This window comes from Dreissena polymorpha, chromosome 7, assembly GCF_020536995.1.
Source record: "Dreissena polymorpha isolate Duluth1 chromosome 7, UMN_Dpol_1.0, whole genome shotgun sequence".
Taxonomy (NCBI): Eukaryota; Metazoa; Mollusca; class Bivalvia; order Myida; family Dreissenidae; genus Dreissena; species Dreissena polymorpha.
The window spans coordinates 94,781,596-94,802,344 of record NC_068361.1 but is presented as its reverse complement, the minus strand read 5'-3'; the positions used below and the strand labels follow the sequence as shown (position 1 = coordinate 94,802,344).

General features: G+C 32.3%; 2 protein-coding genes across 6 annotated transcripts in view; one reads left to right on the top strand and one right to left on the bottom strand.

Moving 5' to 3' along the window:
* LOC127839010 (transient receptor potential cation channel subfamily M member 1-like) overlaps positions 1-19,079 on the top strand; it is a 313,774-nt gene extending 294,695 nt beyond the window's left edge. Inside the window, exons 12-20 of the mRNA XM_052367158.1 lie at positions 6,440-6,968; positions 7,766-7,778; positions 9,964-9,995; positions 10,630-10,675; positions 13,424-13,455; positions 13,622-13,643; positions 14,960-14,991; positions 15,597-15,640; positions 16,537-19,079. Of these exons, the coding sequence (XP_052223118.1) occupies positions 6,440-6,968; positions 7,766-7,778; positions 9,964-9,995; positions 10,630-10,675; positions 13,424-13,455; positions 13,622-13,643; positions 14,960-14,991; positions 15,597-15,640; positions 16,537-16,541 (755 nt within the window). The 3' untranslated portion in view covers positions 16,542-19,079. The remainder of the gene's footprint in view (positions 1-6,439; positions 6,969-7,765; positions 7,779-9,963; positions 9,996-10,629; positions 10,676-13,423; positions 13,456-13,621; positions 13,644-14,959; positions 14,992-15,596; positions 15,641-16,536) is intronic.
* LOC127839008 (zinc phosphodiesterase ELAC protein 2-like) overlaps positions 1-20,749 on the bottom strand; it is a 264,142-nt gene that overhangs the window by 183,985 nt on the left and 59,408 nt on the right. The window lies entirely within an intron of this gene.

Below are 20,749 nucleotides of genomic sequence, written 5' to 3'. Positions count from 1 at the left end.
TATCATATATATTTTTGACTTATCTGGGCTCAATAGCTGCCAGAGTATAATCAAACGTTTATATTGACAACCCTGGAAGCTTCACTATTGAAAACAAATATGTTCAATGGATAAGCCGTAACATCCCAACCTACACAGAATGAAATCAATACTAGTCTGCAATAGTATGGACGGAGCAAAACAAAAATTTAAAGTCCTCAATAATTATTGTGGGGAGCCTAACTAAGGGTGAATAGTCTGCGCTAAGTTTGGGCGGAGCCTAACTAAGGTTTAAGTCCTAAATTATTATTTAAGGAGCCTTACTAGGTAATAGTTAACAATAGTTAATTACAGAGCCTTACTTAGGTTAATTGTCTGCAATAATAATAGGACGGAACGTTACTAAGTTGTGACGTAACGGATTGTCAATGCACCTATATGTCTTATAGGAACACACAAGTCTCTGAATGATAAAACCAACATCTCTGATTGTTTCTTTCTAACTATTTATTTTATTTTCTATTCAAATATTCTTTAATTACAATTCTTAGTGTCAAGTCAAAGTTCTTTCAAATCTACCCGCAGAATATCTTATTCTGACCAAACATCTACATTTGTCTACAGTTAATTTACATAAAATTCCCTTATAATTTCGATTGGTCATCAGTGCCCATTTCTTCACGTGCTTGTTGTCGATTGGTTGAGTTCTAAATGTATTGAATTACTGACACCCTGGATAAACAAAATTATTCAGGTATTTACACACACTTATCGAACAATCATTCTAGATGTGATATGAATTTGTAATGTACTCTTATAATTCAAAAAAATCATGTTTCCCATCGCACATTTTGTATGATCAATGCAACCAGGCAAACAATATGATGCAAGTTTATTCGATTAATGTTAATAAAGTCGGCCTATTTCAATAGTTATATAAGATAATATCACTTGAATGGCTTGTTAAATATTCAGTCTCCAGATTTGATTTCTCATGCACGGATATTTCGTGTTTCTACTTGCTAACAATAAACCTTCAAACATTCTGGACCAGTTTGTACTTGTAATTTCTATCATATCATTAATATTATCTGTATTATAAATATTATCTGTAATTAAATTGCTATATAACATAATATGCATGTAATAAGCTAAAAAATATGCATATGTTGTTACGTTACAAGTTTATTAGTATGCAATAAATACAGAAGGGGACTTACTAAACTTTACAGTCTGCAATACTTATGGACGGAAGCTTAACAAGATAAATAGTCCTGCAATACGTACGAACAGAGTCTAACTAAGGTAAATAGTCGGCAATAATTATGGACGGAACCTACCTATAGATTTGGGAACGGTTCTTTAGAATAACTGTTAATTTTTAATTGCGTGCTCCTACTTTATCACGCATTCAGAAAACTTGCATAATACTAACAGCCGTTTAATAGTCATAGGTAAGGTCGATGGTCAACAACCCTTTAAACAGGTTGGACCCAAGATGCTTTACATTCTTTACGTATTACCCAAGTTATAATCTATCTTTATTTGTCGCAATTCGTTTGATGTGTCCCCCTGTATTGTGTATTTGTCTTGAATACAAGACTATGCGCGGTAACACTAATTATCCCCTGATACTATTATCGAGTTTGGTTATTTCTTTTTGTATTGCAACGAAATCTGTTTAAAGTGTTATGCGTTCAAACGGTTTACTATAATGGTTACATATACGTATGCTAGCAGAAACTGAGGACAGTGGTCTAGTGGTGGGATGCTGGTCTAGGGATCGACAGGTCCCTAGTTCGAAATCCCATTCGGGGCACTGGTTTTTTATAAGCAAAAAAATTAATCCCACGCTTGCTCCTCTCCACCCAGGTGTATAAATGGGTACATGTGAGGGAAATAAGTCCATCTGCCGTGGCTGCCTGATGCGCCATATGTAAATCCCAGTGTTATGGGGGTTAATGTCGAAGTCGGCTGAAGATGTATATCGAAGCAGACTATAAACCGCAACTTTAACAGAAAAAGAAGTCAGCAATGCCGAAAAATGTATAAAGTTCGTACTGAAAAATGCGTGTTTTTGTTAATGAAATTTGTATTAACTCTGCAACCTGATATTCAAGTATAGTTTGTATTCGTTTGCATATTTCAGGCTTTGTAGTAACTTTTCACATGCCAGTATACTTGTCTTATGTCCACTAGTTATAACATAATTTGTACAAGGTACGCGACATAGAATTATGTTTTGGATTTTTCTGCAATTATTATGGGTGCAACATTATCGTTTAAAATACTCCTAACTATATCTGGGAATAGTACAGCAACATACAAGTACTTAAACACTCACAATCAATACAAAAACAAAATTAAATTTCTCGTAAATGATTTCAGGGCAAAAATAAAAATTAAACTATATTTTTTTACCTTTTCTTGTTACCATGTTTCATCCACTGCTATACGGATTGAAAATGAATAGTATTATAAAGAATGTGTCTAAATTGTAATTTAATTCTTAGGCAAACACACTATTAAACGAGGGCATGTCACACGACTGTTAAGTATTTAAAAAAAATACGGAATACCGTTATGGCCATCGTGGTTACACATTAAAATCCAGAGGGCAAGAAAATGATGACGACACCTGCGACAACGCGATAGTACGATGGCGACAATTCGATAGTACGATGGCGACAACCGATAGTCATATCGTACTGTCGCCATCGTATTGTCGCACTCTCGTCATCGTATTCTCGCACTCACGTCATCGTATTCTCGCACTCTCGACATCGTATTATTGCGCTATCATCATCGTATATTCACACCCTCGCATTCTCGTCATCGTATTATCGCACTCTCGTCATCGTATTATCGCACTCTCGCCATCGTACTCTCGCGTTCTCGCATTCTCGCCCTCTGGATTTTAATGTGTAACCACGATAGCCCTAAACGATATTCAGTAAACAAATTAAATTTCGCCTTGCAGTTCATCGATGTATTAATTGTCGTGATAAATTATATCGGCTTTTATGCATAAATTAAGTATTTTCCAGATTGTTTTATTTTTTGTCGACAGTGTGTATACACGCATAAACATTCATGAACATGGTGAAATTATGATATAGTTCTAAATATTTAAAAACACACACACATAAATCCGTGCGCATAAATATATTTAAAATATCTAAATGTGAGTTGTTTATAAGGCTACATCATACAAATTGATTATTGAATACTTACCTAACCATGCTCATCACAGATTTAAGTTTTGAGAAAAATACAGTTCTACACACTGAGCGCAGTCCTGGTAAAATAGGTCGTATATGTACAATAATCCACGTTTTCTTATTTGTGCGTTGAAGTGTGAAGTCTGAGTTTAAATTTGAACATAAGTTATACCATAGAAAATTTCAAGAATGAACGATATCGTAACAAAACAAACAACAACTACAGTCTAAACATATGCAAAGATACCTATTCATCAAGAACTACTTGTTATAAAAATTGAGGCCGGCATGGCAAACAAGCATACACCGGTACTTTATTAATGCTTTAATGAGGAGCAGCATGTGAATTGTTAAGAGTATTGAATTGGAATTGTCATCAACATGAATTCTAGACTTGTTCATAACTTCCACTAACCGCAGTGCACGGTATATTCACTGATGAATTCTAGGAGTGGTGTGCATTAATGCATTTTCATCCCCAACACTCGACAGATCAATATCTTAAAACGTACATCCTGCCAGTTTAAACCATCCACAAAATGGAATCAAATTGCAAAACACAATAATTCACTGTTTAGCACCCTATCGGTGCTATCTGTTTAGCACCCTATCGGTGCTATAGAGATAACTTTCTATAAATAACACAAACAGCTCCATTTTTAGACGTGCTTAAACTACAGCAAATATTTTTTATATGCAATCGCCAATAAATTAATATGTCGTCGTAATATTAGACTCCTATTACACTACGAATTTAATTTCGTGAAGGAAATTCGATTTACAAAACAATTCATATCACCGCAACACATTATATTACACACAAGAATGATCTATGACATATTTTTGAGAAAAAAAAAACAGCGAGCAAGATTGAACTCACTAATAAGATAGTTATAGAGACAGTGCTGTTAAACTCCACTTTGATTTTAATGACGTTTTACCCTATGAGCGCTCTTTGGTTTTAAACCTGACTCTTACTGAAACTTCACTACAGTGCGTTTCATATTTTGTATAAGCGATTATAACATAAAAGTGGGCTACAGTGGTACAAAATCTTGATCCATGTTTCACTCTCTTGGATTTGTCTATAGATTTAATATTGTTAAATGCATGTTTAATATTATACTAATTCTCAGGTGTGAAAAAGAACAAAAACTTGTGTACACTATACTATGAATTGATTTCACCCGTGCGATTGGCCTTCAGTTTATTAAGTAGGCATTTAAAACTTCGAGAGCTTAACAAAATTGCAACAAAGACAAAATCTCAAAAACACTTCCAAAAGATTGACGGACATGTAAGGCTCCAGGCACGAACACTCTGGAAACCAGCAACGGTTATTTAAATTCACAACGATTAGTTTTAGATAATAAAATCACCTTCTGGTCAAGTCTACAGGATAAACGCCGTTTCCTCTATTTTATAATTTCGGCCAAACGAATACTTCAGCAGGCGTAACAAGTATTAAAGCATGCGATGCCTAATCAACAGTAACGTTCAATCGAATCATCGATTTCGCGACAAAGAAGTTAGGATAAGATTGCTTTCATTCATTCTCCAATTGCTTCTGTATCCAGTTTTGTATTTTGTGTAGCACTTAAGCACTTAAATGCATTCTATGTGTTATGCCGCTTTACATTGCTGGAAATATTGATAAAAAGTATATTTCGAAGTTATGTTTAAATTATAATAAACAGAAGTCATACAAGACAAATGGAAAAATGTGCACAATATTATTTATTAACTGTTTAAAGCATGTAGAATAAAAGCATTTTGGTATTAAAGAAATGCTGAGCAAATTAGGTTTAATTGCACACAAAAACAGTTTATATCTTAAACGTGTATTATTTAACACATTTCAGTAGTTTACATGTCTATGTTAACCGCAAAACAAAAAATCGAGCGTGTGCAATAGCAATGTGTGAAACTATGTTAATCAAACTAAGCCTACAGTGACCTACGGAATTCGGATAGTGCCATCTATAATCTCGAAATTCTTTCATCAAGGGCGACACACGAAGCGATACATGATATTTTGCGCGAAACAGGAAGCGACAAACGATATTTTGCTCCGTGTATCGCGCAAAATATCGTGTGCCGCTTCGTGTATCGCGCAAATTATCGTGTGTCGCTTTGAGTATCGCGCAAAGTATCGTGTCTCGCGTTCAAAGGGCGACACACGAAACACGAAGCGACACACGATATTTTGCGCGACACACGAAGCGATACACGATATTTTATAATTCAAATATCGCTCATATTATCCTAATTTTAAACCACGACACACGACACGATAATAAGATACATAATAAGATAATAAGTATATCGGGACGTTCCCGTTACACTACCACGCTGTTCAGAGGCGTGACTAGCAAATATGGTTTATTTCTTGTTTATTGCTATTTTGACCGACATATGATCATTATTATAACGAAATATTAATGCGTATTCAAATGGCTATATGCAAGGAAATTATGCATGTGGACGCCCATCTACTCAATTAAAATTAATGTTAGGTCCCATTTAATATCTCTAGCCCGCATTTAGACTCACGAGAACTATGTTTCCCAGTCAACCATTAAATGTCCAGCTGTGTAAGAAAATATATATGCCATCTAGATCGTGTACTGTTAGTCTAGTCACATAATTTGGTAAGACTGGTTTAGTAAATGCGTTTCTTTTTGCCTAAATATACTTCAAATTACACCATTTATTATAAGTCGAACAAACTGCGCTACTATATTCATATTTAAAATTGAATTACGTTTTAAGAGAGTTCCATTTTATCATTTGAATTTACACGAACTGCGCTTGTATATACCGCAGGACGTCTTTACTTGAATTATTGTTTTCGTTTATCTGATTAACTTGTACAAACACAAATATAGTGATATTCATCTACAATGTCGTTTGAGTTACACACTAAACAATACCGTTTGCGCCATTGTGTTTTCTTTCTTTACAATATATCGATGTATACGTAATAGGTGAGCCGACACACGGTATAAACAAACATACTAAATAGGTTGGTATAATACCAAGATAACTTGCATATTATATCATGTGCTAAAATTGCCTTTGTTAATCTTATACAGAGGTGTCCACATTAGACCATTTTCGATGTCACATTTCCTTTAATTATATTAGGTGATTGTGATTTTTTTTAAACGTGATCTGGTCATTCGATAAATGCATTTATAATTATTTAATAATTAAACATATATGTTGATAATTTTCAGGATTTGATAACGACGAAAAACGCTCAAACAGTGCTAGAACAGATGCTGTAAAGTCAACAATTATTGAGATAAGAGATAGGTTTATGCTTGAATATTATTACCCTGTCATGCAAAAGAGGGTCAGAACTCTTGTATGCAAGGTGTATGGTGATGTGGACACGATCGTTGAGAAGACTTATAGCTATACCGAAGATCCTAGATGGGTACGTCGGATAACACAAATGGCTAACACGTTGCAATCGCTATGGAAAGTGGTATTTTCATTTAGCAATACATGTACCAACTTTCGCCTAGAGGAATACTTAAAAACAAGCGAAGAGGATTTTTGGGACAAACAAATCCATTTACGTACAAAGAAGGCAATGAATACAATTCTTCAACAGATATGTGACCTTGAAACAAGAATATATGTTTTGCATAATTTACCTCTTCACGTGTTACAAAGAAATTCATTCGAAAAATACATTGAGTCTGAAAATAAAACCCAATCTGAACGAACCGAAACGATGATAAAGACAATAAAAAACAGGTAAGGGGAATTTAGTTAAAAACTGAATATTAATGTAATGAAATATGAATAGTGTACGAATGCACTTTTAAAATTCCATTTGCGTCTTCCTAAAAAACACGACATAGATGACACATATAAAAGGTTAATGTAATATGAACGAAAATAAGGATTTAACTATGCGACGATTCTAATGTGCAATAAACTTTCGTGATAACACATTTATTTTTATCACTAGGCCTTAAGTGACACGTATACAAAAAAAACGCAGCACACAATCGATGTGTCGTATGCATGCATCTGTAAAAAAGTGGCAACTATCCGTGTACACATTTTTATTTACATGATTTTTACCATACAACAGAAACTCAGTTTAATGTTTAAAGGGGACTTGTTGAAAGGCCGGGCAATTTTGAAATTTGGCATTACATGCTTTTCATTAATAAATTAACATTAGGGGCGTAAGACCACGTTAATAATTGAAAAAATGAGAAATACACCGGATTCAAATAACTGTCATTTGAATAATAAGGAAATAGCATCAACCTTTCGGCTTTAAGGGATTTCGTACTGTTTAAGACAAAATCTAAAAAAGTTGGAACTTTGTCGGTTCGTCTATCTGTGAAGAGGTTCCTTTAAAACTCTTTTAACGATGTTGTTGTGTGTTGTTTTTTTCCTTATAATTGTGTTTTATATAAATAGTTCATCGGTTTTATTGAATAACATTAAAATTAATTTTAAATTACCAAGTGCATTTGAATAATATAACGTGTGTTATCAATAGTCAAACTATAAATATTTCCTTTTTATTATTTCAGACTCAATCGTCTGGTAAGTTGTGTGATCGTTTTACTTAAAAATTGCATATATGTTATCGTTTTAGCATAACAATTATAAACACCATACTAACCAGCATAGCCATTATCGTTATCTCTTCATGGGATATTCTTAGTCCGACCATCATCAATTCACGATCATTTCAGGATTTGTATTTACATCATCATCTTCTTTATATCATCACTTACATCACTTCCATCATCTTTACAATCATCACCGTCGTCATTAGCGTAACCACTACCGTTATCAACACCAGCACCATCATCGGATAGTTTTTGTCAAATGATCATAAACCACTACTGGATTGGTCGTTTTCATCCTCTTGGTCATCGTAGTAAACTTCAAAAACATCATTATCATCATCATTATGAGCATCATCACCTTTATCATCAATATCATCATCATCGCCTCACAGTCGAATATGTCCGTTAAAAGTAAGACTTACCCTGAAAATGTTTCCTAAACCAATTAAAATTTACCATATTCTATCTAGCCTAAGTGGTATGCAATATCCTACACAGGGTTTATCATCAAAATAAGCTCCTCACCTAGGCGACCCGGGTTCAATGTCCTTCCCCGGCAGCAAGTGAGTTTGATTGGTGGTCACCATTCCGGACAAACCGGAGACTCCGGGATATCCTGCTACCCCAACAACAGTAGACCGCACCAAAATTGAAAATCTTTCAGTAACAAAGAGATAGCTAGAAATTGCAGCTATTATTCAAAATTCGTCCCAACATTCATGAGTCTAGAAATTTAATTAGGAAGGCATACTGAAACAAACTCCGAGTCCACACATAATGCATTCTAATGCGCTGCGGAACCTCAAATACTTCAAAATACTCACACATTATTAGCACATTGACTCTCACGTAGGTGGTCCGTGTTCAATCACCGTTCCCGGTTCAAGGTTTGTCGTAAAAATTTCGTTAATATGAACTATGATAATGATGTATATTCCAAAATGAATGTCTCGTATATACCGCTGAAAGATGCAGTACAATGTACTAAGCTCTATTGAAATAACCAAATATCAAGATGTGACTCTAAACACAATCAATTAAGTAAAACGTCATTTAACAGTTTTAAACGATATTGAGAATTAAAATTAAACGACGTAACCATCGATCCTTGTTACTCAGTAATGTGTGTGTCGTATGCCCGAGAGCATATAGTCCGTATGAGTTCCCAGCGAATGTTTATTGCTTACAAAATACGCACAAGTATGCTCCCCAGAATTGCTGGTCTTTTGCGATCCAGTTATTTAAGTGACAGAGATAATTGTGTCTCCGTAAACTGTAATGACACTGAAATAAATGTGATGCATGCATGGTATGATCTGATGAACAAGCACAAAAATGCTGACTAAAAGATTGCCCAGCCCGCATTCTTTCAAATTCGCTAGCAAAATGTTCGGATACATAAAAGCAATCCAAAACATGGTATATGGTAATTACCATTTCAGCATTAAATTGATTGCGTACAGCCATATTGTTGTGATTCTAGTTTTTAAAACGTGCGGGAATCATTACAAGGTAACAATTCTTTTGTGTCTTTATGTTGATGGTTGGAAGGAGATTAATAGTTTGTCCAAATGAATGTCAATTATTTAACTTTAATTCTGGTAAAATCGATATCTTATCCGGTTCAGAAAGCTTATGGATGATGATTGAATTGCACATATGTGCATAATTTTCCCAACATGCATAATGAAATGCTTTATTGATTTAAGACTGTTTTTTTTAAACAAAAAATATAGTGGTTCATTTATGCGAATAATTTAGGGTATATTACTTATATTTATAAATTTACTAAATACAAAAAAAGTGAATGGATTCAATAGCTTCCTCTCTTCTTGCTGAATCCTGCTCAATAGCTTCCTGCTGCATTTTTAAAAGATTTGTTTATCTATATTTCTTCATTCAATATAGTTCGCCGTAAAATAAGTTGTATACCGGATAATAATATATGGAATTTTTCGTTGAATTCATATTCTTGGTGAGTGAAGTGCCATCAAGAAAAACAATCAGTTCATAAAAATTGTTTGCATGGTTTTATATTATTTTTTTAATAACGATAGTATTTTAATCTTTATGGTCCATGAGTTTACGAGGTATTTTTCATCTGTGTACTGCTTTCACTGACACATATTTCTGAAAAATACTGTACTTATTTGCAGACAAAACATGAAGAGGAATTTCGAAATGCGATGTAAGTACACGCGTATGTTATTTAGTTATGAGTATTGCTTTTATTTGCAATTAAAACGAAGTTTGCTTAAATATTCGGTCAACTATTTATGTTTCATGTAATACATGTAAAGTTTCTACCATATAAGGATAAATCAAATTCGTGTATGTTTACTCATTTATCAAATAGAACCACTACTGCCCATATAGCCCAATGTGCTTTTTACGTAAACGATAATACAATAGCTGGTGTTTATTTAGACAACGGTCTTGCTTAATCCTTCTCAAATGACCCGCTCCTTTAACACAATACACGTTCTACACCGTTCACTATGAAGCATATACATGATCAGTGAAAAACGACCAGTTACTGATGTGGCCTGTAAAATATACAGCAATAACAATCGACAATTCTGATTTTCAAACTGACTATAAACGCCCAATATTAAAAATAATCATACGTTTTTTGGATGTATAACCATAAACTATTTCATAAGTAGCAATTTTTATTTTCAGTTCAACACCGTATTTAACATGTTTTTTTTTAACTTGTCCAAATCATTATATTTGATATGAGAAACTTATATAATCATATATTTGTATGTGGGTATGAAGGATCGTATCTCTTGTGTTATGTCGTTCTTGGCACGTTTCAGCTCGACTCAGTTAAAAGACATGAAAGCAGAAATTATGGAGTCAAAGGTATGTTTTATAAATTTAACAATATATTTGGCTTGTAAGTTGGAGTTAAAGAAGAAAAGAAATGAAACATAGGGTATACTGAAACCAACATAATTTCGGACCTTCAATGTTTTCCCATAATCTGTGCGGTTATACGTTAAAGTGACGCTTTTAACGAATATATGACAGCCTATGACATTTGATGTGATTTTAATTTGAATAAATGACACATATAAATTGCAAAAATGCAATTAATATGCATTGAATAAATATCATTATTTAAATCTGATTTTATGATGAAATATCTAATAGTATTGGGTAAATAGTTTAAAGTATCTTTTGAGAATCATCTTTTTTGGAAGCATGAGGAGGGAATACTTTATTTTCAATTTAAATTCAAATATAATTTAAATGCATGTCATGTCACTGTGTATTATAGTAAATCTTGAATTCAGAAAAAAGTACTTGGGATAAATATCAGTAAATACTATAAGTACACTTAATATATAACTACTTATGTAACACTTAATATTGAATTTGAAAATATTAATGCAATATGTTCAAATATAGTTGATTTGGGTTGTATTCGGTCGTTTTTGGAAAAGGTGACTACGAGACAGTGGCTGGCGTTCATTTATCAACCCCAGCAGACATTTGAGCTGGTCTTTTGGTACGATCGTAAACTTATAATTCAGAACATTTTCATTCAGATTTCTTGTTAAGCGTTCAATTATCAGCCATCATGTTTTCCAGGCCGTCTTTTCACATCAATTACGTAGATATTTCGATATAAGAGATAAGATATTGATAATACTAGGTTAGCGTTAAATAGAGAGAAGATTATGTTGCGAGGCTTAGAACGACGGGAGCGCGAGACCTGGCGAGCGCTTTCGGTGTTCGAGCCGAGCAACATAAACTTCTCTTTATTTAACGCTAAACCTAGTATTCTATTTTTTCCTTCAATTTTCTTAGTCGTCAATTATTTAGTCTTTAATTGATAAAATAAAAGTAAAAACACATTAAATCTAAATAAAACCTTAATCTAACATTGCGTAGTAATATTAATTGTGATCTTTCCCTTTACGGAACTCGAAATAGTCCTTAAAAATACCACACAAAAGATGAGTAATGAGGCAAAATATCGTTATAAGCCTCGATTTAAATTTAATCAGCGTTCCAAATGTTACACACTCAAGTAGAACACAGACGTTTTTGTTTAAACTTTAATTCTTGTTCCACCATTGTAAAATACCAAAAACAACAATGGCTGCCATTTTGAAATTTACAAAATGTGTACACCTACGTGAAGCATGATTCAGCATTTATCCCCGCCGATGTTGTAAATTGTAGTCCATAAACAACTCTTCTTTGTACACACATTTTACTTACTGACCTTAAAAAAGAAAAAAATCTACTAGTTCTTGTTGTACTCACCGAAGTTGTGTAATAACCATGTTTATTTTCGTAAAGTTTGATTTGCTCCCATGATGAGTAAAAATTCTGGACACATTTCTTCATCGCCATCCATCTTTTCCATGTTAAAGCACTTGATGTAAGCAGGCATTTCTTTGTGGATAGACATTCTTTGATCGACTGACAAAGGAACGACTATTCATCAAAGAAAATACCCTGTTATTTCAACATCGATGTCCTTCGAAAAGTTAAAGAACAATTCACTGACACGTTTCTTAAATTTAATCCATCAATTGTTCAACAAAAAATCGCGTTATTCGAGTGCATTCGACATTTTAACGAAATCGAAAATGCAGTCTCACCAGTTTCATTCCAGTTTTATATCTCACTTCTGTTATTCACATTATAATAAACCATCGTAAACACACACACACGCGTAAACTCGTTTAACGACTGCGTACCCAATGACCTGAATGACGCAATCAAGGGATTTCGTCAGCTGTTTCGTAAAATATGGTCTATCGAATTCAAACAGTTACGCAATCGGGTGAGCACTTTAGCCTCGCGATTAGAGTGTCTGGATACCACGCGAGAGACCCTAGTTCAATTCCTCATTGGATCCATTTTTTTTCTTCAGCAAAACGAATTTAAAACGTTTTAAAATCGTAATCAAAAGTTGACGTCACTTTTCTGTTTTGATAAGATTGTCTCCATAGAGTTATATTTGCTCATGATGCACATATGAATAATGTCGCTCTAGAAAAAACAAGCATGAGAGAAATTATTGTTAGCATCCTCTAGTCCTATATAAAGAGCAAACGATCAAGTGTCTGTAGAATACAGGAAACAACATACACGACAACATTAAACAAAAACATAAGAGGTTAAACTAGCTAATAAGAAGGAAATCGTCGTTTATCAATATTCAATCCGGTTGAGAAAAAACAACAACGAAGAATTAAGTAACAAATTGATACCTTAACCATGTGTACGAATTATGCTAATGTTGTGTTAGGCATTTAGTTGATGGTACATTGTTTACTAGGGTGCATGAGTATTCTAAATAGCAAAAACAACTGAATTGAATAAATTACTTCCTGTTACGTTTCAATTTGAATTATGCTTTCCTTATATCTTGCATTGGATATAATGACTCTTTTAGAAGAGGCCTGTTTAATAGAAACTATAAAATGGCATTTCGCATTGCTGCCCTATGTATATAGGATTGCGCGCTGAATTTATTTGAATTTGTTGTAACTGATAGTTTTCATAATGAACAAGATTAAGTGTCTTTTTTTCCGATTTAAAACGCACGCGTAGAAAATTATTTTATATTTGTACGGTACGTATTTTCAGTCAAAACAAGACGAGGTGTTCCAAACTACGATGTAAGTAAAATTATTAACTGCTATAATTCAATATGAATGTATTATGCTTCGTAGTCATTTCGGGTGCTTACAATAACTGATAATATCTACAGATGAACATCAGAATAATTGTTGAAGTGTTTTCGTGTATTCTGTTAAAGTTTTACTTTTTCTTTTTTCCCTTCAGGCTGAGTAAGATTAAACAAGCGGTAAGTTGAATTACTTGAAACTTATATTATTGTTGTAAAGCATAATCAGGTGAAAATCCGAGACGGTAATTATCTTTTATAGCAGGGCAGAGAGAGCAATTCGCCAACGTATATCATAATTCAACTTTCATAACTTAATTTTATTGTGCAAAATAGTCGATCTTTACTCAAATAAAAATATTTTTTTATACGCGCTTATACCTTTAAAAGTAGAACAATTGATAAATAAAGAAATTGTTATTAAATATATTGACTAAACGAGTTCAATCGGCTCAAAAATACGCCTGTCGATAAATTTTAAATGAGGTAAAGAAAGCAAAAAAAAAAAAACTCAACTGATTACTTTGAGATTGACCTTTTACCTTTTAATATGTTAATGACCTTGAACAAGGAAACTGGTTTCTGTGTATGCAACATTGTCTAAGAAGGCTTGACTACTACGTGAAAATCATACTTATTTTTAAGAGTATTTTTCATCATTTGACCTGAAATAATGACATCAAAATAGGGACCAGAGGTAATGCCCGTGATATCACGTGTCCAAAATTCTCAATCACAAAACGAATGTCAACATATCATAATTGAAAATAGTTACGCTTAGTAAAACCTTCTAGGGTTTATTCCCGTACATTTTTACATTTGACCTTAACCTGATACATTATACATGAATCTATGGTTTTGGTTGTTTTATTCGAAATTTCATCTTATTCTTCCAAGGAATTTGAAAATTATCATAACTGGACAACGTTTTGAAAAAGTGCTAAGGTCAATGCAATATATTTGTCATTTGAAATCGAATGTTCACCTTGGCAAGGGCAATATACACCTGCTCCTTATGGTCAATTCCATCATGTGTTTTACTTTTGCCTAGTTGTTGAACAAAAATTCCCGACGGGCTTTGTTTTGATTCGTGTGTTTGTTGGTTTACCGTTCTTTCGCTATAGCAGTCCCTTTACAAGCCAGTATATATGCAATTACAATTTAATCAGTACTGTTAAGTTACACATTCATATAGGTATGGTGACAATACTAAGGAAGTTTTAGTGAATACTAAACATAAAAACAAGCACTTAGGCCGCTGATGGTGCTCGTGGTGTTATTTAATGTCAATCGTTATTAAAGGGGTGTCATAGTTTTATGAATACAAATACATCATAAGTGTCATTAATTGTTCGCATTATGTTTGTGTTTAATGTATATTTTTCTAAACGTAATAAGGATCTTAAAACGGGCTATTTCCACAAAGAATGTTTGACTTAACTACTACGTTATTATATTTTGAAAACTTGTTTCTTAACCGTAATATGATATTGCAGGCTGAGAGGGAGGATGAGTTTAGACGCTTGGTGTACGTATGAATTTTCTGTTACTTTATGTGCAGTTATATATATTCGTTGTGTCTATCATTCCATTATATATTGCATCACTATTGAAATATTAAACACCGTATTCTAACACATCATACTTTTTTTAATAATGTCATTATTAAGATCAATTACCGAAAAATAAAACGTTTATACAACGCCATACATTACTACTTATTTAAGAATTCTACAAAAGTAATTGCAAACATAATTATGTTCTACATAAACATAAACCTGTATAACAATTGTATATATTGTTTGGGTATGATAAAACATTCGTTTTACACATGCCATCTAATTAAATATTACATGCATATTGTCAATTGTCAAACTCTTAAAGTTATATATTTGTCAGAATTAATTTGAAAATGTATGTAACATGTGTGGTCGACAATCGTTATTTTCGAACAGACCGTGAACGGCGAAAATCGTTTAAAAAAATGAATTGTCCAAATGCATGGCATAGAAGAAAATCGTATTTAAACGTTTTTTTAAGACTAAACATATAGGGACATAAAAAACGACATAATATTTATTCTGTATGTGGTGTCTTAGACGCTAACTTATGTGACATCCTTTCACGTTTCAGTCTGGCTCAGCTTAACAAAATTGCAGGACCTGCACAGGAAGAAGGTATTGTTGTATATTCTACAAGACATGTAATTAGTTCCTATTGATGACGCATTTAAACAAACCTTGCGGTTTTCTAAAATGTATCCAAGTGGTTCGTTAAGTCGAAACAAATGTTCCGAAAAATACACTTGGCGATGCCATCGTAGGCATAGCTACCAAATGCGGTATAAAATGTTATATTAATTAATTTTTTGAAAAGCGCTATACTTTTACCTCTGTATTTAATGAAAATAACATATTTCAAAATACACAACGAGTTTCTATGTAAGCGAAATGTAATAACGAATTTTAACACAACATGTCAGTTGAACTATCGGTTTAGGAGCCAACCGACATAAGGACAGAATAATGTGCTTTAACTGTACTTTCATGCTCACACGAAATGCATGTAAAATAGAGAGGTGTCAATACATACATACTTAAACTGTATTAACAATAAATAAAACAAACAGGAAGGGTTTAGATTTTTCCGAGATAAATATGTGGACATTTTTATCATTTTTTTTTATAAAACGTTCACAAGCGATAATAACTAATCCTGGATTTCAAATAATGTGTTGCAAATGTACACGATCTTCCGTGTATTTTGTATTATTTGCGATTGATCAGCCTCGAAGATCGGAATTGTTTAAAAGTGACAAACTATTTGAAAAATGAAGCGTATTTGTTTTCTAAAATTTTCCCCATGCAGCAAAGCTTATTAAAATTGTCTTAGTATAATTGATTAAATGGTTTCGCTGCATGTGTTTGTACTACAAATCGATTGTTTTTAAATATATTAATTGATACATTGAAAAACAACTTAATATTAGATAGCGCTGCATTAGAAGTTTAATTGAGTGCGCATGTTACACATATATTATATTATTTGTTAAATATATTGTGTTTGTCTTCAGGCTGACAGCGAACATAAAGCGGATTAAGGAAAGGAGCCGTTATGTGAACACGATACATAATTGACAATACTGTATCTAGACCAGTTGGAAAAAGAGAGTTCTAACACTAGGAGTCTGTATGAACGATGTCTATTTTAGCTCTATAGAATAGCTTTAATATATTCACAATTCCATTGTGAATGTTTTTGCCGAACTATGTGTTACGTCCTACAACAACGAACTATTGAAGTGAATTAATATGAATCTACTGAAGAATATCGTGAAAAAGTATGTATTCAATAATACGGTGGCGTATTTGCAATGAATATACGGATTTGCTTTTGCCTCTCGTTGTATTGATACATTTTGTTTTCAATGTAGGCAATGTTTGCACATGTCATTCATATTCGGTGTGATTGCAAATGACTAGAGAGTATGGTAAAAATTAACAACAACAGCTTCGTTACAATTGTTAGCCAAAAGATAGTGTGTGATAATATGACGAATCACGTTATTACTGGCACATTTGTCAATTTTTACGTATATTGTACATGATATTGGCTGTGCACATGTTTCATTGTCTGAATCTTAGTTTATGGTGTATGTTGTACTTATTTGTACTATAACGTGATACAATTTATGTATGTAAAGAAAGACCACACTTAACGCATGCTTTGTATATCTTCATATTGTTGTACATTTCACAGTGAAGTTGTATAGTGTTGGTAGTGGAAGAATGTGAGTGTTAGGTGACTGTGTTTGGTACTGATTTCATACTATCTGATAATATAATTATTTAAAACGAGAACTGATTTTTCATTGCAAATGCACATTTTCTTAAAAGAAATATTCATGTTAATGGCATAAAATGATAGTGATCAGTTGTTTTACTACCTTTTTGACACTTTTTAAACGCTGTCGATATTGTTTGCCTGTTATTGTTTCTTCATAACGTGTGTGCGTCTTTTGATGTGTTTAGGAGTCCTTTATTTACACAAATTTCCATATTTCATAAGCATGTAAATGTTTATTTGTCCTTTTATCGCTGTATCTAGGCACACATATTATTGCAGTAATATGTATTTATTCAACGTCCTGTAGAATTAGATGGTTTTAACAACACAATCATCATTTTAATAGCACAACAGCGTTTTATTATGCCCCATATACTTATTCTAATAATACCAATACTAACATCTACTTTGTTACCTGTTTCGGGCATTTAGAAGCAGGGGCCGAACACTCCCAACATTAAAAAAAAACATTTTAACCTGTTTGGGGCATTTAAAAACTGGGGCTTGATTGGATCATACAAAAATTGTCACAATCAAAGTCCGTCTGATGCATATAACTGTAAGTGTGTTTCTCCATACTATTTTGACATTACTTTTAATTTTCGAATCCGTCGTTGTGCTCCCTTTGAAATGCATATAGCATTATTTTCACTATACCATACAATATCCATTTAAAGCAGATGAAAATGAAAGTATATTAAAAATGTGCATTCTTTAATTGCATATGGCAGTGCATGTTATTCATATAAAATGTAAATGTTATATATATAACAGTTTTAATGAACAGATATATTTTATGCAAATCATTGTTTTTTGTTTTATTTTAACTTGTACCTGTATTTTCATATTGTATGACTTCTAAAGGGGGTATCCTTTTGAATGCCTTATTGTTGTTTGTTAAGATGTTTAGTTTGGAAGCTTATTTGTTGGTGTTCTTTTTTCAAAAATTGTGATGTGATAAGCAGTTAGTTAGCAACTGAATGTAAAGCACATAATGAAACTAACAATTAATAAAAGTATGTACCGTTTTCTATAATGTGTTTCTGTGTGACTTAACAGTTCATGAATCAATGTTTCGTTGAATGAAATTTATAAATTGTATATAGTTTTTCTTACAAACCTACAAAACAGACTGTTTAACTGTCATATAATTGTATTCATACTGTGCCAATATGACATTGACTTTTAGTTTCGCTTTTCTTTCGAGTTTAGTGCTACAGATCCGATGAAAAAAAAGTTTAAAGAATGTTTGTTTTTATAACGTGTGTTATTGTTATGCATTTGCATAATATTTTATTTCTGTATTATGTAACATGAATAGTTAATTAAGCACGACCAGGTATTATTTTAGATAGGTTCATACCAAATTAAGTATATACGTAGTATTTGATTGTTTACACATTCTGATTATGAAAGCAGTTACGACCAAGTATATCATTTTCCTTGATCGACGCATTGCAACCAACATACAGTGAAATACTTACGTCATTAATAAAACAGATCAATAGATCTTTTTTTAAGTTTTTCATAAATGTTATCGAAAAACTTTACACTACATGCTTTATTTTTGTTTAGATTCATAAACATAAGTTTTCTAATATTGACATGCACTTTATTAGTGTTTGAACGCATACAATAATCTTATACATTTTTTTTTCCTAACGCAATAATGTGCTGACATGATTTAACAAGAACTATTTAGCGATGTATGGAAAGCGAATGTAGTCAGTAACAGATAAACAACAGTAACAGATAAACAGCCCTCCAAATGAAAACAAAGTCCATCAAACCTTCCCTTATCCTCTTATGAATGTACGACTTTTTAATTCTAAGATTAAATAACCGATTTATCAAAACAAACAACATCACCGCAACATGCTTAATTGTATATACAAATTGATTATATATATATATATATATATATATATATATATATATATATATATATATATATATATATATATATATATAAATATATATATATATATATATGCTCCATTTCTTTGCGTTTGTATATTTCCGCAAACTCACACGCGCCATATGTAATTTGTATTTTTAATGTGTAAGATATAATTAATTATGTACATTTATATATTTTAATTGATTACTTATGTATGTTTTAAGTTTAACATGCATCTTTTCAGATGTCATTTAGGTATGAATACAATAAACTACCATTTTGCAAGTGTAAAGTTTGTTCTTACAACTATGGTATAAACAACAAGCTGACAAAATTATTAACAAGTTCATACATGCTTTAGTGTTTTTGTGTATTTTATTGCATGTCGTTTTTTTGTATCATCACGCCAATGTATTCATGTAGTAAATATTATTATGAATATATAATGGTATGAGCAATTGTATGATAACGTGTGTCATTTATATGCAAACTATTGTTGTATGATCATTCAACTGTGTTAACCATAAGCAATGTAGATGTGTGTACGTAAACCATAATGCATTGATGAACAATAGAACAGAGGTGCTCCAGATGAGTTGAAAACGTATGTGTGTTAGTAGTAACAAACATAAGAACACAATAAAGAGACCTAATAACTAGTTAACGATTGTATAAGTAACTATACACATATGTCTTTGACACTTCTGTGCTTTAAACACGAATCATTTGAATTACTATAAGAAACGTAGGACAATAGCAAATATCAAGGCTCACATAACATTAACCTAAATGCAAAATACCCAATTACCCAATATGTTTTCTTCCAATACATTGTATTAGTCAATATGTTTATGCTATTTCACCACATATATATTGTAAGTATTTTGTAATTTATTTGACTTTGAATTGAAATATAGCAAACACTTGTCTATCAACTCGTTAATTAAATACATAAAGTTTGTATAATTTGATAACACTGCTATTATACAAAATACAATTCATGCAATCTAAATTGTACTATCTTTAAAAGTTAACAATTATTTTGCTGTCTACTAATTTTGCTTGACATGCTGAATGTTACTGAAGGAGATATATTTGCATCGAATAATTATACTGAGTCATCGTATTTCTTTTCTTAGCTTAGTATTAATATATACTACAGATAATGAAGCACTCAATTAATTTGCGCCTGGGTGTAGTAGTATGTTCATGTGTTTATAACTCCTTCTTGTAAGTTGAATAAACGAATTGTGATTATATTTAAAATGATGCAATTTTGATTTCATAACTAATGTATACAATTTGATTGATATACTATATTATATTTTTTGTCGTGTCTTGACTAAGCAATCACATATGTGGACCTACTTTATTGTACTTGAAATAATATGACACGTGTTTTACGCCAGATCTTAATATGCAATAACATTGTAGTTAATTATACATCTCAATAAGAGGTGGATAAATCAAATGTCAGTATTGTCATAGTCGTCCAAAAATATGAACGGACAATGAGAATTTGATTGACGTTGTTATATAC